General features: G+C 45.1%; 1 protein-coding gene across 3 annotated transcripts in view; it reads right to left on the bottom strand.

Annotated features, from left to right (window-relative positions):
* Positions 1-17,769: 17,769 nt before the first annotated feature.
* The window catches only part of KLHL29 (kelch like family member 29), a 300,305-nt gene continuing 292,618 nt past the window's right edge, over positions 17,770-25,456 (bottom strand). For 2 of the 3 annotated variants that reach the window (XM_066386309.1, XM_066386310.1), the window contains exons 12-14: positions 22,409-22,602; positions 21,926-22,070; positions 17,770-19,954 (exon numbers count right to left, since the gene is read on the bottom strand). In XM_066386309.1, the coding sequence (XP_066242406.1) occupies positions 19,771-19,954; positions 21,926-22,070; positions 22,409-22,602 (523 nt within the window). In that variant the 3' untranslated portion in view covers positions 17,770-19,770. The remainder of the gene's footprint in view (positions 19,955-21,925; positions 22,071-22,408; positions 22,603-25,456) is intronic. The other variant, XM_066386308.1, reaches the window with a different exon arrangement.

The raw sequence follows: 25,456 nt of genomic DNA, 5'->3' as shown, positions 1-25,456 counted from the left end.
TTTTAGTCCAGAACCTTGTGAAATAATAGGTGTTATTATCAAGAAACTGAGGCTAAAGTAATATGCCCAAGGTCACAGAGCCAGGCTTCAAACGCAGGCCATCTGGCTCCAGAGTGGATGCTCTGAATCACTATGCTTGACTGCTGCTTCTGGGGTGGGCAGCCCCTCAGGACGGTGCGGCACGTGTTGCACACTGTTGAGTTATGCATAAGGCACTAGAGGTGCACAGACGAGGAGCGTGCCGGCCGACCTCAAGGAAGCCTCCCTGGGAGACCTGACGCTGAGCGGAAGCATCAAGATGGGAGAGGCCTTCCAGGCAGGAGGGACAACAGGACCGTGGCCAGGGATGTGACCAAGCAGGACAACAGCAGGAGAAGTACAGGCAGTTCCATGTCACCACAGATTAACACTTTGAACACATTTATTTGAGCCACTGCCGCTTGCCAAGCACAGCTCTTGGCATTCAAGTTATAGCCGAGGACAGGACAGCAAGGCCTGGTTCTCTTGGAACTTACAATCTAGAGGACATTACCTAATGGTGGCCAGTGCTAGGGTGACCATAAGTAGGGTAGTAGTAATAGCAGCAAACATCTGAGAGCTAGGTACTGTTTTCAGAATGAACCACTTAGCTATCACAGCATCTCTGAGAGGTAAGTACTGTTGTTAGTCCCACTTACCAGGAGGGGAAACGGAAACAGAGATGGAGCAGTAGCTTGCCCAGGGTCACGCAGCTGTGTGGCTTCAAAGCTTGGATTCTTAACTGATCTGTTATTAGGTGAGTTACAAATCCATTGGTCCTTACTCAGTTTTTTCTCTCCTATTAATATTTTTTAAACTATAGAATACAAGCAATCCCCGGGTTTCAAACAAAATAGGTTCTGTAGGTTTGAAAATGTGTAAGTATTTATATGCAGAGAAAGGTAAAAATAAATACTATGTTAAGACAAACATCTGTCTTAAGTTGCATTTAATAGGTGAATGTACTTGTTCCAACTTACATACAAATTCAACCTAAGCACAAATCTACAGAACCTGTCTTGTTCATAACCCCGGGACTGCCTCTACTGCAGAGAATGTGCATGTGTCCACCATCCAGAACAGTTTTTCATACTTCAGTTCTTACAGAAAAAAATCTAGGTGAGGTCGAAGTTTCCTTCCTACCCTCCCCAGTCCCATTCTTTCCTTCCCCAGAGGGACTACTTGGACGACTGGGATGAACAGCTTTCCTGTATTTTTAATTCATTACTTGAGAAAGTAATAGGATGGGTGCTGAAGCCAGACTGCATTTGAATCCTAATTATGCTCCTTCCTGGCTGTGTGACAGGCAGCAAACTCATTCCTCTCTCTGCGCGTCAGTGTATCTCTGAGGTGGGGGAATGTGATAACAGCAAGCCCACACCGTGGTTATCGTGAGCCTTCAAGTCAACAACAGTAAAGCACTTAGAACAGGACCAAAGTGTCCAATAAGTCTTAGTCATTACTACTCTAATTATTACAACTATTATATTTGTATGTATCCATAAAAATGGTTTGGGAGTTTAAAAATGTCAGAAGTGGAATTTTTCTTTTTTTACATCTTGCTTTAAATTATATATATATATATATAATATATATGTGTGTGTGTGTGTCAGAAATTTATGGTTCTCCCCAGAAACAATTATTCTCTACACCTCTAACTGGTTATTTTAGCACGAGAGTATCTCTAAGTGATATTCTCATATGGCTACTATCTCATATGCTGGGTTTTACCATTCTCTTTTGACTTCCTTCCATGGAAGAGATGGTCACACCTGTCTCTAACACACTCTCACACTTGTACTCATCCTCCCCGTTGGTTATAATTTTCATTAAATCATTATTCAGTATTTACATTATTTTGACTATACAAAAACTATTGACAGCTGAGCTATTTAGCATACTACGATTAGTTTTTGTCTACTTTTTGTTGTTATGAATTGCCCTTATTTGCCTACTTTATATGTATTACTGCTGGTTTGCACCTAAATTTGTCCCCAGCAGTCCAACTCTTCTTAGTGTTTTAATACATAAGGTATTCCAGCACTTCATCCTTTTGAGAAAATTTCCCTTGAAGCATTCCAGCCGTTTCCAGGTGTGCGCTGGTGTGTCCTGAGGTGTGGCACGGCCATTTTCTCGGGACCTCCCTCAATAGCATCCTTTTCCTTTCTCTTATTGTCACTTACGTCCTTTGTTGCTGCTGAAACTCCAGGGCTATTTTTAGTCCCCCCCCCCCCATGTCCTCATTTTGTTTTCCTTTCCTAAAGGTTTTAGAATCTTCACATTTTCTCTGATGGAATGTCACAGACATGTCTTGGGGGGCTCGTCTGTGCTGAACTCGGAGCCTCTCCACTCTGGAGCTCATGTCCCTCCATTCTGAGAAAGTTCCCTGAGTTGTTTCCTCATGCTTTGCTGGCCTGTGTTCTCTTCTTTCTCTCTTTCTAGAACCACTGTTAATTCAGATACTGGCCTTTCTCAACCATCTTCTAAGTTCGATTTCCTTCCCAGTTTCAATTTCTATATTAATTTTTATTTTTGTTCTCTTGATGTTTAAAGTATCATTTTCTTCTTGTTTCACAAATGCAAAAGTCAGCTCATCTCTCTGAAGATATTGATTTTTTTTTCTTTCTTGGTTTTTCTTCTCCCTGCATGGAGTCTGATCTCCAAGTTGCTTTTCCTTTTTGTTTTGGCCCCTGTACATTGTTAGAGCTTTTCTCAAGTGTCTGGTCATTCTTGACTCTCTGTTCATATTGAAGAACAGGGGGACTGAAAAGCTGCTGATAGAACTGAGGGCAAGACTCTCCAGAAAGGAGAACAGCAGAGCCCTCCCTGGGAAGTAACCTTCAGACCAACAGGGGAACAGCTACTATGGTAACATTGGGGCTCCCTTGTGAGACCAGCCGGATCCTGGGACACAGTTGTATAGGTTAGAAATAATAAGCACAAAGTTGACTAAATGTTGGCTACTTTAATATCACTGATCTTATATGAACTGACCTGAAACTTTGTAGTTTGGTTGGTTATCTGACTAAAAGTCTCTTTAGTGGGAATGCCTTCCTTTTCAAATTGTTTTTACAAATGAATTTGATACTTTTGAATATTCATGTGTACTTCTATGTTTATTGCCACCTTTGCCCTTCAAACCTCATTTCCCCCTCACTAGGGCCAGTCTGTTAGATACAAGAACTCAGAGGGAAATGGTTTTGGAAGATTTTGCACTGATGGCTTCTCCTTCCTTTAGGAGCAACAATTATCTGTACAGCCCTTGGAAGTGATGGAGTCAGGCCTTCTCTTTTCTTTGACTTCTATTAATGCCACCTGTTTTCCTGACAGCACTTGTTTCAGAAACAGAAACGATTGGTCTGTGTAGAACCACTTGGGTTAATGGGTCTACCTATTAATGGCTAACGAGGTAGATCCGAAAGGCTACACACCCAACGTCCTAAGATACCCGTTTTCTTACTGGAATTTCTATTCCTTCTGGAATTCTGGCTACATAAAACCTTTTCAAATTAGTGTTTTGATTAAAAGAAGCAGCATGATTTCAGGGGAAGATGCTAATCCTTCCTTTCTAGTTCTGATGAGCTTCAAGCCAAGGAAGATGGAGAAAGGCTGGACTGGGGGGGGAAAGGTGAGTAAAGCAGGTAAAAAACTCAGTTTTTCTTATGTATGTGTTATCTTTTATAAATTAAATAAAAAGCTAATCTTGGCTTTTCCCTACTGTTCATCTGCGGGAGCTAGGGAAGCTAGGTGTATGACCATTCTGTTCAGGTATCCATGACAACAGTGTTGTTAAATATACAGCATTATAGATTAATTGCTAGTGTGCTGCTAAGTAAATATTAAATTTAAAAGGCCAACATTTTTATGGGTTGTAATGATTTGAGAAAGAAGTAGGGGTCAAAGAGTTGTTTGGGAAGACAGTAATTTAGAATCAAAGATGTAAAAATAGCCCTGGCTGGTTAGCTCAGTTGGTTAGAACATCGTACCGAAGTGCAGAGTTGGCTGGTCCAATCTCTGGTCATGACACATACAGGAACAGCTCAATGTTCCTGTCTCTCTGTCTCTCTCTGCCCTCGCTCCCTATAATTAATAGATAAATGTTTTAAAAAAATGTAAAAATAGATGTATATGAAAAGGTGATGGAAGATAAACTGTACACATAGTTTAGGGTCTTGTTATGGAGAACCAGGCTAGAGATATTTGTATTTTAGTATGTGACAATCCTTGAATTTTTTAAAAAATTTTCTATTGATTTGAGAGGGAGAAGCATCAACCCATTTTTCTACTTAGTTCCATTTAGTTGTGCACTCACTGATTCCTTCTCGTATGTGCCCTGACTGGGGATCGAACCTGCGACCTCAGTGTGTTGGGACGATGCTCTATCCACTGAGCCACCTGGCCAGAGTAAGCTTTGAATGTTTTTTTTTTTTAATAATTTTTTTAATGGGGCGACATCAATAAATCAGGATACATATATTCAAAGATAACATGTCCAGGTTATCTTGTCATTCAATTATGTTGCATACCCATCACCCAAAGTCAGATTGTCCTCTGTCACCTTCTATCTAGTTTTCTTTGTGCCCCTCCCCCTCCCCCTTTCCCTCTCCCTCTCCCTCCTCCCCCCGTAACCACCACACTCTTATCAATGTCTCTTAGTCTCACTTTTATGTCCCACCTACGTATGGAATAATGCAGTTCCTGTTTTTTTCTGATTTACTTATTTCACTTCATATGTTATCAAGATCCCACCATTTTGCTGTAAATGATCCGATGTCATCATTTCTTATGGCTGAGTAGTATTCCATAGTGTATATGTGCCGCATCTTCTTTATCCAGTCATCTATTGATGGGCTTTTTGGTTGTTTCCTTGTCCTGGCCACTGTGAACAATGCTGCAATGAACATGGGGCTACATGTGTCTTTACGTATCAATGTTTCTGAGTTTTTGGGGTATATACCCAGTAGAGGGATTGCTGGGTCATAAGGTAGTTCTATTTTCAGTTTTTTGAGGAACCACCATACTTTCTTCCATAATGGTTGTACTACTTTACATTCCCACCAATAGTGTATGAGGGTTCCTTTTTCTCCACAGCCACTCCAACATTTGCTATTACCTGTCTTGTTAATAATAGCTAATCTAACAGGTGTGAGGTGGTATCTCATTGCAGTTTTGATTTGCATTTCTCTAATAACTAAAGAAGATGAGCATCTTTTCATATACCTGTTGGCCATTTGTATTTCTTCCTGGGAGAAGTGTCTGTTCATGTCCTCTTCCCATTTTTTTATTGGATTGTTTGTTTGTTTGTTGTAGAGTTTTATGAGTTCTTTGTATATTTTGGATATTAGGCCCTTATCTGAGCTGTTGTTTGAAAATATCATTTCCCATTTAGTTGGCTGTCTGTTTATTTTGTTATCAGTTTCTCTTGCTGAGCAAAAACTTCTTAGTCTGATGTAGTCTCATTCATTAATTTTTGCCTTCACTTCTCTTGCCTTTGGAGTCAAATTCATAAAATGCTCTTTAAAACCCAGGTCCATGAGTTTAGTACCTATGTCTTCTTCTATGTACTTTATTGTTTCAGGTCTTATGTTTAGATCTTTGATCTATTTTGAGTTAATTTTAGTACAGGGGGACAAACTGTATAGTCCAGTTTCATTCTTTTGCATGTGTCTTTCCAGTTTTCCCAGCACCATTTATTGAAGAGGCTTTCTTTTTTCCATTGTGTGTTGTTGGCCCCTTTATCAAAAATTATTTGACCATATATATGTGGTTTTATTTCTGGGTTTTCTATTCTGTTCCATTGGTCTGAGTGTCTATTTTTTCTGCCAATACCATGCTGTTTTGATTGTCGTGGCCCTATAATATAGTTTGAAGTCAGGTATTATAATGCCCCCAGCTTCATTCTTTTTCTTTAGGATTGCTTTGGCTATTCGGGGTTTTTTATAGCTCCATATAAATCTGATGATTTTTTGCTCTATTTCTTTAAAAAATGTCATTGAAATTTTGATGGGAATTGCATTAAATTTGTATATTGCTTTGGGTAATATGGCCATCTTGATTATATTTATTCTTCCTAACCAAGAACAAGGAATATTCTTCCATCTCATTATATCTTTTTCGATTTCCCTTAACAATGGTTTATAGTTTTCATTATATAAGTCCTTTACATTCTTTGTTATGTTTATTCCTAGGTATTTTATTTTCTTTTGTTGCAATCGTGAAGGGGATTATTCTTTTGAGTTCATTCTCAAATGTTTCATTGTTGGCATATAGAAAAGCTATTGACTTCTGTATGTTAATTTTGTATCCTGCGACTTTACTGTATTGGCTTATTGTTTCTAGTAGTCTTTTTGTGAATTCTTTGGGGTTTTCGATGTATAGGATCATATCATCTGCAAAAAGTGATACCTTTACTTCTTCTTTTTCAATATGGATGCTTTTTATTTCTTTGTCTTGTCTGATTGCTCTGGCTAGAACCTCTAGTACCACATTAAATATGAGTGGAGAGAATGGACAACCCTGTCTTGTTCCTGATTTAAAGGGGAAAGCCTTCAGTTTTGTGCCATTTAATATGATGTTAGCTGATGGTTTATCATTTGAATGTTTTTGAACAGTACCAGGACATGGTGAAAATGGAATTTTAGAAATACTAACTTGACAGGAATATACAGAATGGAAAATAATATAGGACTACCTGTCATATGCCAAGTATGTGTTAGGACTGGAGTTACACAGCGAAGTAAAAGTCCCTGCCCTTGGAAACAGCTATTTAATAGAAGACACATTAGGAGAAAAGACATTTTTAAAATTGGTTAAGTGTAATGATAATGGTTTAGCTGAGGGGCTGTGGAGCACATATAGGGGGAGTGAAATTAACCCACCTGAGGATTCCTGAGTTAGGATAGACTTACTCAATCTTAACCAGAACCAGAAGTTTCGTTATTTCTTTGTTAGCTTATAAAAATGTCCTTCCTGTCTTCTCTCCCTCCATTTGCCTGAAGGCTTTATCTATTTTTTTAAACTTACATGTTCTTTCTAATTTAGCATAACATTTCTAAAACGGTATTTTCTAATTCTTTCCTGAAGTTATTTCACATCCTTTGTGAGTTTTTCTAATTCTGGTTGATATTGTTCTTTCTTCTATTATCGTTTTGTGTCCTTTTGCTTGTTTTGAAATGGTAGGTTATAATTTTCATGTATTTTGTAAGCATGCTTCCTGGAGGGCCGTTGTTGCCTATGGGGTAGCCTTCTTTTAGAATTTATCCTTGTAATGTATTTATATGGGATTTTCCCTCAATCTCTCACTGCTCATTTTTATATGAGGTTCCTTTTCTTGCCTCTAGAAGGAAGCCTGAATTCCATGTCTCCTAGAGCTCTCTCCTTTATTTATGTGAAGTGTTTAAATGTATGGCTGCCTACTGTCTGGAACGTGACTTGGTTTCACGCCTGTACTTGATTCTGGATCTCTCTTTTGTCCCTGTGCTGTTCAGTTTAGGTCTGTCCCTGACACTTGTGTCTTAGTGCAGGGCTTGGTCCTGAAAGGGGGGCTTTGGCTGCTTCGTTTTGAGAATTCATGAGACTCGTACTTACCAGGGGACCCTGCGCTCACCTGAGAGCCGGAGTCCGCAGTCTCTACACAGTGGCAGGTGCGCAACCCAACTGCCCCCCTCCAGCCTTCCGGCAGGTACTGGGGGGGCTCTTAATTCTGTCATGCCAATGACTGTCATCTACTTCCTCCCTCACATTTACCACAGGGCTCCTAGGTGCTCGTGGTGTGACCTACTCACTTGGGATTTGGTGTTCTGCAGATTTCTTATGATTTGGATTTTAACTGTGAGTCTTTAAATTTTTCATCCTGATTTCTCTGTTTTTTTTTTTTTGTTTGTTTGTTTGTTTTTTTGTATTTTTCTAAAGCTGGAAACGGGGAGGCAGTCAGACACCCGCATGCGCCCGACCGGGATCCACCCGGCACGCCCACCAGGGGGCGATGTTCTGCCCATTTGGGACGTCCCTCTGTCACGACCAGAGCCACTCTAGCGCCTGGGGCAGAGGCCAAGGAGCCATCCCCAGCGCTCGGGCCATCTTTGCTCCAATGGAGCTTCGGCTGCGGGAGGGGAAGAGAGAGACAGACAGGAAGGAGAGGGGGAGGGGTGGAGAGGCAGATGGGTGCCTCTCCTGTGTGCCCTGGCCGGGAATCGAACCCGGGACTTCCGCACGCCAGGCCGACGCTCTACCACTGAGCCAACAGGCCAGGGCATGATTTCTCTGTTTTAAATGGCTAATTCAGGAAGATTAAAAGAAAAAACTGTGCTGACACTGCCACCGTCCTCTACCTCAGCTACTTAGATGAAAGCTGTGCTCTTCCACTGAGAGTGAGGGTTTCTAAGTAAGAAACTGAAGGGGGAAGCCGGTAGGTTTAGGATATTTACTGATGGCAACGGAAAGGGTGCTCTCTGGGAACAGATGAGCGTAAGGTGAGGGCACGGGGGATGTGGGGGACATCTCTTAGTAGTGGGGTCTGCCTTTGTGAATGTGGGGACCTTGCAGAGATATCACCCCAAATGAAGCCTCAGAGGAGGTTGATAGTTAGATTAGGATTGCAATGAGGATTGTATGTTTGCCTCGTTGTTTACATTGAAGGACCAGCGTGTTGTAGGTGGTTGAGATAGCTTTTGGAAGAGGAATGAAGGGAAAGAAGGTTGTGGCTGCCTAATTGGAAGAGGATAGAAAAGACCTAGGTGTGGAGTGTCCCATCTGGAAATGAAGAGCAGATGCAGTGGGAGGGGCATGTGAATGCACTGGCAGAAGGACACTTGTCACAGCACCGAGTTTAAGATTTCTTTTTTTTTTTTTTGCCTGACCAGGCAGTGATGCAGTGGATAGAGCATTGGACTGGATACTGAGGACTCAGGTTCGAAGCCCCGAGGCCACCAGCATGAGCACGGCTTATCCAGCTTGAGTGTGGGGTCACTGGCTTGAGCAAGGGGTCACTTGCTCTGCTGTAGCCCCTCCCCCCCATCAAGGCACATATGAGAAAGCAATCAGTGAACAACTAAGGTGTCGCAACAAAGAATTGATGCCTCTCATCTCTCCCCCTTCCTCCTGTCTGTCTGTCCCTATCTGTCCTTCTCTCTATCTTTCTCTGTCATAAAAAAATTTTCTTTTTCTTTTATTTTAATTTTTAATTTGTTGTATTGACATGGTTTCAAGTATCCTACTCAATGTCTCTCCTAAGATTTCTTAGGTAGAAAGATGCTGGTTAAAGAAAGTTTCAGTGTCAGCTGTGGTTTAATGTATTCAATCCCTATATATTATTAAGGGCTTTGGAATTCCAAGTTTCTCAACTAATGATAAATCAATAAACATTACTCTAGAATTTTACATGGTCATAGGCTCTTAAGAGCCACAAGGAAAACCAAAGGCTTAAGAATCTTTGGAACAAGTTTTCATAGAAAACACATGACCAGCCTGACCAGGCGGTGGCACAGTGGATAGAACATCAGACTGAGATGCCGAGGACCCAGGTTTGAAACCCCAAGTTCACCAACTTGAGCACTGGCTCTCCAGCTTGAGCACGGGGTCATTGGCTTGAGCGTGAGATCATAGACATGACCCCATGGTTGCTGGCTTGAAGCCCAAGGTTGCTGGCTTGAGCAAGGGGTCACTTGCTCTGCTGTAGCCCCCACCCCCTGTCAAGGCACATATGAGAAAGCAATCAATGAACAACTGAGGATTACAATGAAGAATTGATGCTTCTCATCTCTCTCCCTTCCTGTCTGTCTGTCCCTATCTGTCCCTCTCTCTGTCTCTGTCACACACAAAAAAAAAAACCCACAAAAAAACAAAACAACACATGACCAGCCCAAGTTGTGTGTCTGCAGCACTCTGCAGAAAGTGCAGAGCTTTTCTTACACGATGTGGTGGCAGTGAGGTGACATTCATTTTGATAAGAGATAGCATCAGTTCTAAACATTGTATATAGTTATTTTTCGTATAGCTTAATATTCCTTGAGAAAGTGTTGGAAATTAATTATAAATTTCTGTTTTAGCACTTTAATGAATGCGAAGTATTTTAACAAGACTTTGCAAACAATGTTTTTTATTTTTTAAAAAAGAAATGTGACAGTCCCCAAGTAACACTGTACTTAATATGTTACTGAAAGAAAGGTTATTTGTAGTAGGAAGTCTCAAATACTTCATGTATTCAAAGAAAACAGTAAGCTGTCAGCCCTGTAGTCTACCACAGTTTAATAAAGAAATTTCTTTAATAAGATAGTTTAAAATGAAGTTTGTAGCAAAGAAACGGATAATTGCTTGTCACACTATTATAAAAATCAGTTTCACAGCTTTGGAATGTTTTTTACATTAATTTCCACATTGTTTGAACTTATATCTCTACAGAAACAAAACAGCAACAGATCTTTTTAATAAAAAGCTTGTTCTTTTCTTTTTCTTCACATAGTCAAGCTTTTATCGCTGGAATTGATGAGAACTTGTCTCACTATTAACAAATATTACATAGAATGATTTTGTTTTACTATGCTATTTTGATGAGAATACTAGAATGTAGATGTTTTGAATTTTAAATATTGATGGGACAGTGATTGTGTTCTCTGTTCTTTGCTACAGCTGACTTATCGAGAAGATTTTCATGTTCAAAATTAACAAAGCACAAAATTCCCAAGAATCTTTTCAGAAAATGTCAGGTTACACTTTTGCAACTATCAGGGCCCATGTGGGTTGGGTATTTTAGTTGTTGTGTAGAGCAGTTGTTTTGTGATTGTTTAAATTTCTCCCCAGTTTTTTAACATTACTGTTTAAATAGAGATGCTAAGGTCTTTTGGGGACTTAGAAAATTATGGTGAAACATTTTGCTGTATTCAGAAGGATTTTATTGACTTCAAAGAGTACTGATCTTGTTTTTTCCTGCTACCATATGAAAATGTGTCAATTTTCCTTAAGAAGTATTTTGGCAGTTCTAAAGATGAGCAGACATATTGATCCCAGGATCCCATGTGACTATTTGAACTGTTATCATAATTTAGAGGAGAAGTTTTTTAGATTTTTGGCCAAGTAAGTTTGAAATACTGCCTCATGCATAATAAAATTAAGGTGAATGTTAGTCTGTTTTTGGCTCTGAGAAATCCTATAGTAAAGAAACTCATTTAAACTTGTTAAACCCGGCATTTCCCAAATTTATTTAATCTCATGCTGTGTACAGTATACAAATGTTTATTGCAGTGTTATTTCTAATAGTTAAAATATGGAAGCAACCTAATGTCCATCAGCTGATGAATGGATATTCAAAGTGTATCTGTTTTTATATATATATCCATTATATATTTATATATCTGTATCTGTGCTGTGGAATATTATTTGGCCATGAAAAGGAATGCAGTACTGATGCATGTTACAACATGACGAATCCTGAGAACACGATGCTAAGTGAAAGAAGCCTGAGGTAGAAGAACACCCTGTATGATTCCATCTCCAGGAAGTGTCCATCATAGGCAAACCCATAGAGACAGAAGGAGATCAGGGTTAGCCCTGGGCTGGGGGCAGGGGAGGGGGAGTGCGACTGCCCACGGATACAGGGTCCTTTTTGACAGGATGAGCATTTTCTGGAATTAGTGGTGGTGACTGCTCAACTCTGTGAATGGACTAAAACCACTGACTTGTATACACTTGAAAAGGGTGAATTTTATCATAGGTGGATTGTATGTTGATAAAGCTGTGATGTTAAAGGAAGAGGCTATTATAAGAACCAAGGTGAGGAGCGATGAGGGCTTACGGCGGACGGAAAGATACTTAGAGAATGCAGGGTGAACTGAATTGCCTCAGTGATGGAGTTTCACTGCCATGGATGCAGGGTCCCCAGAGCCAAAACCCTAGAGAGAAAGGGCAGCAATGGCCCCCTGGCGCAGGGGTTCGCCCGGAGCGGTGGCTGGCCTCACGGGGGGAGGAAGGGTTCTGTGTACGTAGTAAACACGGCCCCTTTAACAAAAACGATGCTTGCTGTAGTCCTCTGTGGGCAACATGGATGGTGGCCGTAGTGCACGAAGCGGAGGCCTTGCGCGTCTACTTTTCATAATGGAACACATTTTCTCTGCCGCCACAGAGTTTGGGTAATCTGTCACTACTTATCAGGGTGAGGTGTTCTGTGGGCGCAGAAGGAGGACATGTCCCTTGCCTGCCAAGAATGTAGTCTTTCTTTAGTATGATCCACTCAAAGGCAGTGTCCTCACCTGTCATAAGGCAAGACACTCAAGTGACCGGCCCAGTGTTAGAGGGCAGCAGAGTTCGTGGTTATGCATTCGGGTGAACACAGAGTACTGGGCGATCTTATGTCTGCTGCCCGGAAAAGGTGGACTTCTTGGAGATGGGTCCTCATTTGAGTTAGCTCCTTGACCCAGATGTGAAAACACTTAAAAACAAACAAACAAATAAAAAAAACAACACCACAAAAAACAGAGAAATCAACAACTTTTAAATATATAAATATTTTTAATGAACAGAAAATGTAATGGAGCAAAAAAAGCCCATTCACAGTAGTAACAAAAAACTAGAAAACAACAGGATTAAGCTTCAAAAAGAATACATAACACCTATCTTAAAACAAATTTACTTAGAAGATGTTAAAACTTCAAAATAACCTAGAGATTTTTGGAGTTTTTTAAAATTACATCTAAAAAATAATTACAAGATGATATTTGCCATAGAAAATATCAAGATTTATTATAAAATTATGATGGAGAGAGAGAGAGGCAATAAGATCAATAGATTAATAGACCAAAAACAGGTTTATATCTATGGGAATAGAAGATAAAGTTGGCATCTCTCTTTTTTTTTTTTTTTTTTTACAGGGACAGAGAGAGAGTCAGGGAGAGGGATAGACAGGGACAGATAGACAGGAACGGAGAGAGATGAGAAGCATCAATAATCAGTTTTTCGTTGCAACACCTTAGTTGTTCATTGATTGCTTTCTCATATGTGCCTTGACCACGGGCTTCCAGCAGACCGAGTAACCCCTTGCTCGAGCCAGCGACCTTGGGTCCATGCTGGTGAGCTTTGCTCAAACCAGATGAGCCTGCGCTCAAGCTGGTGACCTCGGGGTCTCGAACCTGGGTCCTCCACATCCCAGTCCGACACTCTATCCACTGCGCCACGGCCTGGTCAGGCAAAGTTGGCATCTCAAATCAAAAAGATTAATTAACGGGAACCAGATCAATGGGTGGTCCATGGAGTGAGGGGAAATGTTAGTGTTCTATTTTGCATTTACACAAAGACATTTCAGGATAGTGGATTTAAGAAGTAAACATGGAAAAAAATAGTAGGATAAAAATAAATATAAGAGAATTAAAAAATATATACTCAGGGTAAAGGAAACCATTCTGAACTATAACAGCTAGATTTGACTACATAGTAATTTAAGATCTTCTACAATGAAGGACAAAATTTCAAAGACAAATGATGAAGTGGGAGAAAATATATATTTACTGTGTATATGACTGAGAGAGGGTTATTAAGGGTTATAAGACATAAAGAGATCCCATAAATAAAACACAACTTTATAGTAAATAAAAACATACAAGAAACTAGCAAAAGATATAAAGGAAATTTACAGATAGTGGTACAAGAGGCCAAAAAATATTTTTCATGTGTGATATTAGCAAAAATTTTAAAGTCTGCCAATATTTAGTATTGGTGAGGGTGCAGGGGAATGGACACTCCCATACACATTGATTATGGCAGGATGATAAATGCTTTTAAGAGCAATTTGGCACACACACAAAAAAAAGCAATTTGGTGAAGTCCCCTACAGCTACAGCTGAGCATGCTCAGTAGGATGAGGAAGCACTTTCCCCTCTGTCTCCTGGGGTGCCAAGGTCATGACATTCCCTCTGGGGCCAAGGATGGCCAGCCAGGGCCAGCGTGCTCTCCCCTGGACTCTCCCAGGCCGGGAGTTGTGCTTGGCAAGAACGGTGCAAACTCCCGAAGATGTCCTTGCACAGTGAAGACTCACGGGAGGAGTTTCAAAGGAGACAGTGATGGGTGGTCTGACATTTTAGTGTGCTCTCACCACCCCCCCCACCCCGTTTCCTGGGTAAAGCCAAGCCTTCAGCTGGAGGAAACCAGTGTGCTGCTGAGACTCTTAGCAGGCATTTCAAAACTTCCCTCTTAAGAGGACTGTGTCTAACCCAGAGCAGAATATCACATTACAAAATTCTCTTTAGATTAGTGAGATAGGCTGGGGAGGAGGAAGGAGATTAGTTTTGGAGTCATAAGAACGAGACAACAGCAGACAGGCTTGGAGGGACCATATGATGTGGCCCAGGCCCTCTGACTTCTCCCTGAGCTGGGCCTGAATACTAATGTGACTTAGCCTAAATCTCTACTTAACCTGAGGCCGCCCCTGTGCAGTGGTGGGAACTATCTTCTGTACCAGCATATGGAGGACACTGGGGCATGGCATGGCTGTGACTGCACAAGTCCCTTAACTTCTCTGAGACTTTTTCCTTTTGAAGAGTGGAGATGATGCCCTATGCCTTTGAGGGTAATTGAGAGGATAAAAGGAGATAATGTGTGCGGTTATGTTATATAAATATAGATCCTGCTCGCTAATTACCGAGTTTTAGCGCTCATAGATGTATCCTTATGTTGAACTAAAATTTTTCCTCCTTCATTTTGTCTTTTTTATCTTACTTGAACTTCCAAGAACACAAAGAATATATATATATATATATATATATATATATATATATATATATATATATATATATTAGCAAGAAAGAGAGGGAGAGACAGGAAGAGAGATGAGAAGCATCAACTTGTAGTTGCATCACTTTATTTGTTCATTGACTACTTCTCATATGTGCATTAATGGGGGGTGCAGCGTTGCTCCATCCAGTGACCACGGGATCATGTTGGTGATCCCACACTCAAGCCAGTGACCCTGCACTCAAGCTGCTGAGCCCACGCTCAAGGCAGTGACCTTGGAGTTTTGAACCTGGGACCTCAGTGTCCCAGGTTGCTGCTCTATCCACTGCGCCACCACCAGTCAGGCAACACAGAGAATAATTTGATGATCATTTTCTCTCAGGGACTGAAATATATAATCCATTCACCCCTAACTTTTAGGTTTTAAAAATAAGTCTTGCTTATTACTAGCAATCATTTTCTTATGTGTAATTCTTTCTTATTTTACTCTGAACCCTAATGTCTCCATTGCTTATGGTGTCCAAAGTAGGAAATAATCTTTGACAATTTTTCAGACTATAGGGAAAGATTACTTTCCATCCCTCATTCCCCACTTAAAATAAACTAGTTACCTTTATTATAAAAGTAATGTCATCACAATCCCATCAGTACAACGAATAGAATGTGAACCTATTTTTAGATATATATCGTACATAACTACAATCATATCCAAATATGAATCTTGCTTTTCCCCTCATCTAATGTTTTCTATATTGCTGCATGTCTTTCACACCTGTCTTGAAGAACTGGGAAGATTCCAAGCTTTAAGTGCTCAGCATGGAGTCTGACATAGAGTATCAATAAATGGGAGTTGTTCTTCTGTGACTTACCCAGAGTTTATATTATTTCCTAGATGCCCAGAAGTGGATTTCCTGGGTCAGGTACTCTTTAGGCTTTTGATACATGGCACCTGACACATTGCTTCCTAAGAGGGCCATTCCATTTACAAAGCCCTTTGCATGACTTGTGTGTTGTGGGGGGGGGGGGTGTGACTCACAAGTCCTTAGCAGTTCTTCAAGTCTCCTCCCACCACTTACTGTTAGCATTGGTAAGCTGATTCAGTAGGTGAAGATGTTACCTTGTTATTTTAAGTTTCATTATTTAACAACTACCAGGGTTGCACTTTTTTGTGTAATGTTTATTAGCAATGTTTTCTCTTTGTGGGGTCTGTTTATGACCTATTTCACAGTTGGAATCACTTAACATTTTCTTATTGAATTACATGGACTCTTTAATAAGGATATTAATCCTTTGTCATATGAACTGCAAATATTTTTCCTGACTTATCTTGGCTATGAGTTTTTTTAAAAATACTCTGCCACACATGCACACACACTCCACACACACACACACACACACACGTGCACACACACACACACAAACTGTGAGTCATCTCCTGTTGGCGGCTGTCACAGTGAACCTTCTCACGGCCCAGACCAGGTCTGATGGCAGTCCCTTGAGTCCAATAGGAGAGAGACTCCCCGTGGTTCCGTGGGCTCCTAACATAGTGGACACACATGTCTGTTATGGTAAAATGTAACCTGTTTACTACCCCAGAGCTAAGTCCAAAGGACACAGGCTCCTCAGAGAGACCCAGAGAATATGTTCCCCTTGATTTAGGAAAATAGACGAGATGTGAAGGAGCTGACAAACCTATTGCTTGGCTTTTATGACAGGTTGTAACTTCACATCACGGTTGGACTCTTCTCGACATTCTCCCTCCTTTGGTCTAGGACTGATGTTTCTGAAGACAGCACTGCAGAGACTCACTGGGCAAGTACAGCGTCCCCTTGTCCTAAGGCCTCCGCCAGGTTCCCTGGACTCCCATTCTCACCTGCCGTGGCCCATCTTTTTCAGATTTTTTTTTTTCTTGCAAAGAGAAATTAGGTCTTGGTGAGATTTGGGGATTAAGAAATGCTGGTAAGGCCCTGGCCCGTTGGCTCAGTGGTAGAGCGTCGGCCTGGCGTGCAGAAGTCCCGGGTTCAATTCCTGGCCAGGGCACACAGGAGAAGCGCCCATCTGCTTCTCCACCCCTCCCCCTCTCCTTCCTCTCTGTCTCTCTCTTTCCCTCCCGCAGTGAGGCTCCATTGGAGCAAAGATGGCCCGGGCGCTGGGGATGGCTCCTTGGCCTCTGCCCCAGGCGCTAGAGTGGCTCTGGTCGCGACAGAGCGATGCCCCGGAGGGGGCAGAGCATCGCCCCCTGGTGGGCAGAGCGTCGCCCCCCTGGTGGGTGTGCCGGGTGGATCCCGGTCGGGCGCATGCGGGAGTCTGTCTGACTGTCTCTCTCCATTTCCAGCTTCAGAAAAATACAAAAAAAAAAAAAAAAAAAAAAAAAAAAAAAAAAAAAAAGAGATGCTGGTAAATCTACCTTCTACTAACCTAAGCTTCTTTCCCTGCAAGAGGGTGTACAGTCCTATCTAGTGGTTTACATTTTCTACTTGGGAAGCATTGCAGTGGTGCCCTTAGCAAAGTCCACCTACGTGACACATTAGAGAACAGCCTTGGGCGTGACGGCAGAAGGCAGGGAGGCCACCTGGTCTGAATTGAGGATGGAAGCCAGACCTTGTTGTTCTTCCTGGAGGAAGCACGTTGCGTTTCTTCTCGGTCTGAGAAGTTGAAGTTGCCACGTGGCTTTGGCATAGTCCCCCCCAAAGGATCCCAGACAGGGGAGCTAGACCCATGGGAAGCTAACTTTGCAGTGCCTCCGCTGCCCACGCACAGTAAGATGTCACTTACAACAGGAGGCCCTCAGAGCCCACTCCAGACTGCCTGCAAGGCCCCGTCCACACTGACCTTTCACTGCTTTATTCTGGGCTTCCTGTCAGCTGTCTCCGTTCCCTTGCTAGGGAGTCTGAGCCTCTCTAGTCACCCAGATCTGCACAGAAGCCTGGGATAGCGCCTGGCAGCTGGCGGCAGGGACAAGCCGGTCCACACCGGGGCTTCCCGTCCCCATGGCGAGGATGGAGGCACGCGCAGAAAGCACACCGACTCCCGAGCCTAGATCTATAAATATATTTATTATAACAAGAACTTAACAATAAACATAGACTATGTACAATACCATTACAGAGAACCCTGTTTATATCATTCACAGAAACAGCCAGTTTTGCTCCAGTGTGATCGATGAGGAGAGAAACAGCATGTCCATGTCATCTGTACTGAGTCTTGCTGACCATTAACACCTCCTTTGGAGGCAGACGCACCCCAATGCTAACGTTAGCCCTGACCCGGGCAGTTAGAAATTTGTGCTCCAGTCCTTGGGTTCACACTTGCACCCTGTTTGACATAAATACTTTAAATGACATACAATGTATGTAGTTTTGTGCTTATTACTTTTTTAAAAGAATAAATAATATTAAAAACTGCATAACGAAGCTCGGCATCTTGTCCCGGCGGGAGGGAGCCACACTTGTGAGTGCTAGAAGTTGACGCCTGGCGTGAGAGCTGGAAGTTTGTGTCATCAAACGCTGAACTATGGAAAGCGTGTCCTGTCCTTGTTTCCTTATAAGTAATGTAATTTTTTTTAAATTTTATTTTTTATCATGAAATGACAGCAAGTTGACTTTCCAGATATAAAAATGGTAGATGCGTATTTGGTACCAACTTCAACTGACACAGCGCAGTGGCGATGGCATTCCACTTGCCCTGGAATGGAAACCGATCACTGTGTGAGGTTTGAGGGTCTGAGGACTGGCGGGAAGGCCTTTCTCGTTTGAGCCACGGTGTTACCTCCCTCCTGGCTTCCCCTTCTCGGGTTCCTATGCTCTGCGGAGAGGGGTTCTGCTCGTGCCCCTCAGTCCCTTAGCTGTCATGGCTCGGTGTAAGAAGGCTGTCCCCATCCTGAGAGCTCTTGTGGCAGGTGCCTTAATATATAGCTATAAATATCAAAAATAGTCTCCTGTGCTTTGTAGACACTGATCCTACCTTCTTCCTCCACTCCTACCCGGCCTGGGTCCTCAGCTTTACCTCATGGAGGGAGCTGGATCGGTGTTTCATTCTAGAGCAGAAGTTTCTTTTTTTACTTCCTTTGACAATGTCCCAGGAGGTACAGCTTTTTGGGGCTGTCTGGGAGTTACTCTTTCTAAAAATAAAATGGGGGCACCCACCCCCAGCCCCCAGGAGAGCTCCTCTATTTTGCACATAGAAAAATGAGAGCAAATCTCCCCCCCACTCCAGCACCGCCTACAAAGAGCTTTGGGAATTCCCGCCTTCTCCCTCCCGTGGCCTCCTCTCAGTACTTAAAAATAGTCTTTTGTTTATCAAGAAAATGCCTTGGAAATCTAAATAATTCATATTGGATAAGAGAAAGCTAGCACGGTCATCTTGTCTGTCCTCGGCAAAAACGTGGGAGACCTGTGACGGCGAAGGCTCCCCCGCCATCCCTCCGGCGGCCCCGCAGCGCGGCTCCCGCCACACCCGGCTCTGCACAGGCGGCTGGACCGCTCTCTTCAGCCTGGCGGGGACCAGCAGCCTCCTCAGCCCCCTGTTGTACAGCCTTGTCCTTCTTTTCCTCTCGTCCACTGGAAGTGTAGATTGGTTAAAAACAAAAGTAGGAATCAAAGTGGTAAGGACACTTTGATTGTATTCCAAGAGCTCAACACCCAATATTGTCATAGGGTAACTGATCAATGGTGGTTAGGGGGTCAAGCTTGCTCTGCAGGAAGGAAAAAATCACCTTCTCTCTCCCAGTTGAAAAATATGTAAGACTCTATTGCACCAGGCAGAGTGAGCGCCTCTGTTCAGAGCAAGTCTTGCCGGAGCCCTGAGGCCCCGCTCGCTGGACGGTCCTGGTTCCTGCTGCTCGGAGCGCTGGGCCCGGTCTCCTCCAAAGGCAGGGATGATGTTCTACATTCAATGCAGAAAGTATTCGAATGTTTAGCGCAGTGAGTTCCTTGATTGTGTCTGTCGGCCTCTTATTGGTGTTGCTGAAAATTGATCATTGTGAGTTGTACTTGCCTCACCAGACTTGTTCGCAGTCTCGTGTGGGCATTGCTGACGTCAGCCGCTTTGAATATATTTCTTTATCACGACGCAGCCGTGTCTGAACACAGGGCAGGGCATGTGGGGGAGGAGGGTCCACGTGTTGCTGGCGGGCTCATAGGCCTCCATGTTGCCCAGCGCCGGTCCCTCACTGCTGACAACGCCCCCCGTCGCATAGATCTTGCCATCGAGAACCACAGCGCTGTCAGGAAAAGCAGGGAGAGCGTGAGCTGCTGGGCTTCTGTGTCGGACCGGAGACAGCCTCTGCGAGGCCCTGCCTGGTCGCAGGCCGCCTCTCCTCCTTTGCAAAAGGCATATGGGGTCTCGCTGTGCTTGTCTGCCTCTGACCCACGCTGGTGTAAGAAAAACATCTTTCCTCTGGAGCCAATCAGGATGCCCTGCTGGACTACCCTGGGAGCTGTGGGTGACACTTATTTACTCTGGGTGCCCTGGACCCACCGGACTGACTGAAGATGGCTAGAGATGACAGCCTCTGTGTATAGGCTCCCAGATCGGGGCACAGAGTCCCATCACGCCTGTTGCCCACATGGAGCCTGCCTACCGCTGAAATCATGCTGGAAACATGACTCACGGGCCAGCAGACAGGACAATATGGACCTAAGTCATAACTGAGAGCTGGCCCCTTGACTACGATTTTCACCCTTTCCTGCCAAGGCCCGGGGTGCTCTCTGCAGGGTGACCACGTGGACCCTGTGTGCCGCCATTGGCTTGGTCCTGCTTCAGTGGCCCCTCCTGTGAGCTCTGCATGTCCTCCCTGCCTGCCTGGAAGCCACCTTGTCACATAGATGCACGTTTTTAGCTTGCACTGCTCTCTCACTTGAGCGAATGGCCATGTCTTCTTGGCTATCCCTGAAGCTGAACAGATACCCTTTGAAAGTCTTCACCCATTCTGAAATTCTGAGCCTTGAACAGAACACGCCAGTCTTGACTTCTGAGCAGCCTTCTCTCTCAATTGCTCCATGCTGTACGGCCTGCATATTCCTCCCTCTGGGGCCTATGCTTTCCCTGCTCTTCTTGCAAGACTCAGCTTACACCTCCCCTCAGGCGTTAAGTTCCTGAACCCACTCTGAGTCTCAGATGAGGTTAGGAGTCCTCCCACAGCCCTGCTCAAAGTCCAACTGTCTTTACCAGTGGGGAGTGTAGTCAGAGTTGGCCTGCACATTGCCACTAATTAGAGGATGTGACAGGAAAGTAAGGCTGGAATCCTCATGTGACCAGGCCCTTAGCAGCTGTCTCGTCCAATGGCCTGTTTTATAGAACTTCCCCAGAGGGGGAAAGTTCCTTGTCCAAGGTCACGTGACAGGTCAGTAGAAGATTATAGCTTTCCTTTTTTTTTTTTTAAAGCTATGCCTGCCTCACAAACAGTGGGCACTCAGCAAGTACTTCAGGCTTTTTATATACTGAGGACTTGGTGACTACTTCTGCAGGGGCACGAGATGTCTTCAGGAGGAATCTGCTATGGAAATGCTAACAAGGGGGTCTGAGGCTCCTTTTTATTCCTTGTTCCTATTATTCCAGGGAAAAGATGGGGTAGAGGAGCAAGATCTGTGTCTCACTGGCCAGGGGAGTTTAATTTTTCTGACCACAGGGCTAGGATGACTGGGAACCAAGCCATGCTCTGACCTCTGCCTCTCTCTTCCCGGGGCGGGGCTGGTGCGTGTGTGTTTCTGCCCAGTCAGCTTTCAGACTTCAGGTGCCACTTGCAAGGTCCAGCTCCAAAAGGCCATCAGGATCATCATACCATTAGAACATTGCCCAAAAAGCCACTTGTCCCATGTCGGGCATTGCACAGCTCTGGCCTGGTACTGCCTCCTGTCTGCAATGGGGCAAGTGGTCTTGGGGAGAGCTGACCTCACAGCACGATCTCACCTCCTGCTGAGAGACGGTGTGGCCCTGAGGACCTGGGCCTGCTCCCTATCAGAAGCCCTTCATCTCTGGCTTTGAGACGGAGTCAGTCAAAGCCACAGGGCTGGCCTTTGGTGAGGGTGGTTGCCCCTAATACCCACACCTGCGGCGGGCAGGGGGTGCTGTTCTGGGCCTGGGACTGCTTTGGTCAGTGAATGGTGGCCACTCATTGTGCTCAAACCTCTCCTCTCGTCCCTCCCTCTCCTCCTCCTTCCCAGCCTTGGCCGAATTGCTGCAGCCTGCTCACCTGCAGAATTGGCGAGAGTGATTCATGTTCGGGCCCGCTTTAATGTTCCCTTTCTCGGGGTCGTAGATGGTAGTGGCTCTGGCGTAAGCTCCACCCAGGATGAACACAAAGCCATTGAGGGTGACAGCGGGAGCGTACTTGTTGTCTGTGGGGAGAGCAGGGCGGTCAGGGCATGGCTTCCTGGCTGTCTCCCCCTGTGTCTTTCCTCGGGGGGGGGTCTCCAGAGGAAGGGAGCAGGAAAGACTGCCCTGAGGACAAGGCCTGGGGCCAGGAGGCACCTCGCACACGGTACAGCTTGCCGTCTGTCGGGGGGTAGGATCCGCAGCTCCACCTGGGCTGGGGTTCGCCTCCCCCTCCCACCATGGACTTGGGTTCACAGAAGTTGTGGGCCGAGCCTGCCCGATCTGGGCTATTGAGACCGAGTGAAATAATGAGGTGGGGATGCTGAGCTGGCCCTGGGCTGAGGAGACAGCTGGTTCTCACCAATCATTGGGGACTCGATGAAGCTCCACGTGTTGGTCTGTGGAACATAGGACTGGAGGACGCCTGCTGCTCGGCCAGCCTCATTCACGCCACCAAACACATAGATCTTGCCGCCGCACACGGTGGCTGCAGCAGAGTGCACTGCCTTGGGCAGGGGGGCCACGGCCTCCCACTGGTTGGTGATGGTGTCATACCTGCCGAGGGAGGACAGAAAGAGCCCAGGGTCAAAGTGGCCCCGTGTGGGGTGCGAGCGCCACCAAGGCAGCAGACATCAGGAGCACCACCCTCTGCTTCCTGCCCTGGACAGCACTGGCGCTGCCTGGGACCACACAGCTGCGGCCCTGGGATGAACCACTCAAAGCCACCAATGGTCCGGTCCGGCCCAAACCAGCCCTCTGGGCCTTCCTCCTGAACCTGGCCGGGTTCCCGACCAGCCCGGGAAAACCGTGAGAACAGAAAGCGGCTGAGAGGGAGAGGAGAACAGGGATTCAGCAGACTGGTCATCTGAGGATCGTCAAGGGCTTTCTCCCTGGGCAGCTTGGGACCCAGTCCTCAGCGTCTGCATCGTGTTCCTTGTGTGCCGACCACACAAGCACTCGCTCTGGGCCTCCTGGCCGGGCCTGTCACCGCACTGTTGACCGCTTTGTCGAGGGCTTTGGAGCCAAGGCGGGACCCCGCTGTGGTGTGCTGCCCACAGCACACTTGGGTTTCCCAGCACATCCTTCCTGGGAAGCACACGGGTGCTTTCTGGGCCCACTTGTTCCCGTGAACCTCCTGGAGTGTGACCATAACACGGTCACAGCTCAGTGACCTGGGAAGACAGCCTTTCTTTGCTGGGGACCCAGGCTCTGGGAGAGGGGTGAGGGGACAGCTGACACGTCCTGCTGAGCCTGTGCAGACTCAGGGTCTGAGAAGTCGCTGAAGTACCTTAAAGAGGAGCAGAGCTTCAATGAATGAAGGCCCAGCTGAATGATACGTGCTAGCAGGTGGTTCAGTAAGTGTCTTTTGGGACAGTGTCAGAAGTTCAGTTATCTTGTTTTTGAAGCCAATATGGCCGAGATCCAAAGAGCTCCTGCAGAAGGAGCTGGGAGACTGGAAGACTGTGTGACTGTTAGTCTTCAGGCTTTCAGTATAATGGCACATTCCACCAAATGCAAATTTCCCGAGAGCTTGGTATTCCAGGTGGCTGATTGCCAAGCCACAGCCCCTCTGTCAACTCAATCTGTCAGCTTCCTGCTTGAGAAGGATATGCTAATGACATGCAAATGACCCCACCAGCGAGGCGCTCCACTATCATTTATCCAGTAACCACAGCTACTGAGATACATTGCTATAAAATATTAGACCCAGTTATTTATATAATAATATAACACAGGTGTGTCTATTGCACTGTTGTTTTAATCCGTAATTACACAATCTTGCTCTATTCCTGTAATACAGTAATGTAATATAATTATAATGCACCTTCCATCTCATTCATTATCGATATAAGAGCAATTTGTACCATTAGCGCTTCCCGGGGAGCAAAGCACCCTGGTGCTGTCCTGTTACCCTATGCGGCACAGAATGTGACTTGCCCAAAGGGCTCAGCTGTGCTCCTTGGGAGCCCTGCACCCTCCACCTCACTTGCGTGCATACACCCAGGCGTCTTCGAGTGTTCAATTCCTATAAGGACAGCTGCCAGACCGCAGTGGGGCGACGAAGGGCTCAGAGCTCCTCACGGTACTCTGTTGTCCTGGCTGCTCCTGCATCTACGGGGTCCCAGGCTGGTCTTGTCACCCCTCCCCCCCAAAAGCCCACATAGGCTGCTCCCAGGCCTTGGAGAACAAACAGCTCCTGGGCCCAAGGGGAGTGGGACTTACCCCCCTCTTGGTGTATTTGATCCTCCAACAAATCCCTGTATTTATCAACAAGTATAAGTTTGCAAAATGAGTAATCAATGTCTTAGGAGATTAAAAATAGCTGACACAAGCAAGACAGGATGACAGATCTAGCTCAGTTTACTCCTACCTAGAAAATGTCTCCTTTTTCATGTGTTTATTACTGGATGATAAATGAGTGGCCATCCAATAATAAACGGTGCTTCTGGAAGGCTTGGGGCGTGGTGGCCATACAGCGGGTCCCACTGAAGGCTTTTGGCACCAGGGCCAACCCAGGTTCTGAGGCAGTATTAACATCCTCATTGTAACAGAGGAATTCCCCATTATCTCCCAATCAATATGACAATTAAATGTTGTTACTGAGCCATCTCTGGGCTCCACTTGGGGGAGTTAAAAGCCCATCGTGAACATACCCAGCCTGTCTCACTCTGAAACTATTGTTGCTGTAATGTTTGTCAAGTGTCCAATTAGCCACCAAGGAAGAAGGACGCGCTGAGGGGTACGTGTAGCTCCATCGGGAAAAAGCTGCCGCGCGGGAAGATAGGCTTTCTCTGGAAGCTGAGGAGTGGGCTGGGGAGGGGGCTAGGGTGTGGGGAGGACACAGGAAAGGGCTCTGGCGCTCTTGGCTGGAACTTGGGGCCAACTCAGCCTGACTGCGTCACCCTCCGGGGCACTTACTTTTCTTTCATTTTTATTTAGTGAGAGGAGGGGAAGCAGAGACAGACTCCTGCATGTGCCCCGACCCAGATCCACCCAGAAAGCCCACTAGGGGGCGATGCTCTGCCATCTGGGGCCCTTGCTTCATTGCAACCAGAGCCATTTTTTTAGCCTCTGAGGTGGAGGTCATGGAGCCATCCTCAGCATCCGGGGCCAACTCACTCCAATTGAGCCATGACTGCAGGAAGAGAGGAGGGGAGGGTGGAAGGGTGGAGAAGTAGGTGGGTGTTTCTCCTGGGTGCCCTGACTGGGAATCAAACCCGGGACATCCACACACTGGGCAGATGCTCCATCACTGAGTCAACTGACCAGGGCTGGCACTTGTTTTTCAAAAGGAGGACTGCACTGAAGCCTCCACCCATTCCACTGCTGGCTCCTCTGCCTAGACCTGACCTCTGTATGTGTGTTTTCAGTGGCCTGGGGAAGCCAGCCTGGGACTTCCAGCCCAGGG

The sequence above is a fragment of the Saccopteryx leptura genome, chromosome 5, assembly GCF_036850995.1.
Source record: "Saccopteryx leptura isolate mSacLep1 chromosome 5, mSacLep1_pri_phased_curated, whole genome shotgun sequence".
NCBI classification, from domain to species: Eukaryota; Metazoa; Chordata; class Mammalia; order Chiroptera; family Emballonuridae; genus Saccopteryx; species Saccopteryx leptura.
Note: the sequence above shows the minus strand (reverse complement) of the source record. Positions and strands in the feature narration are given on the sequence as shown.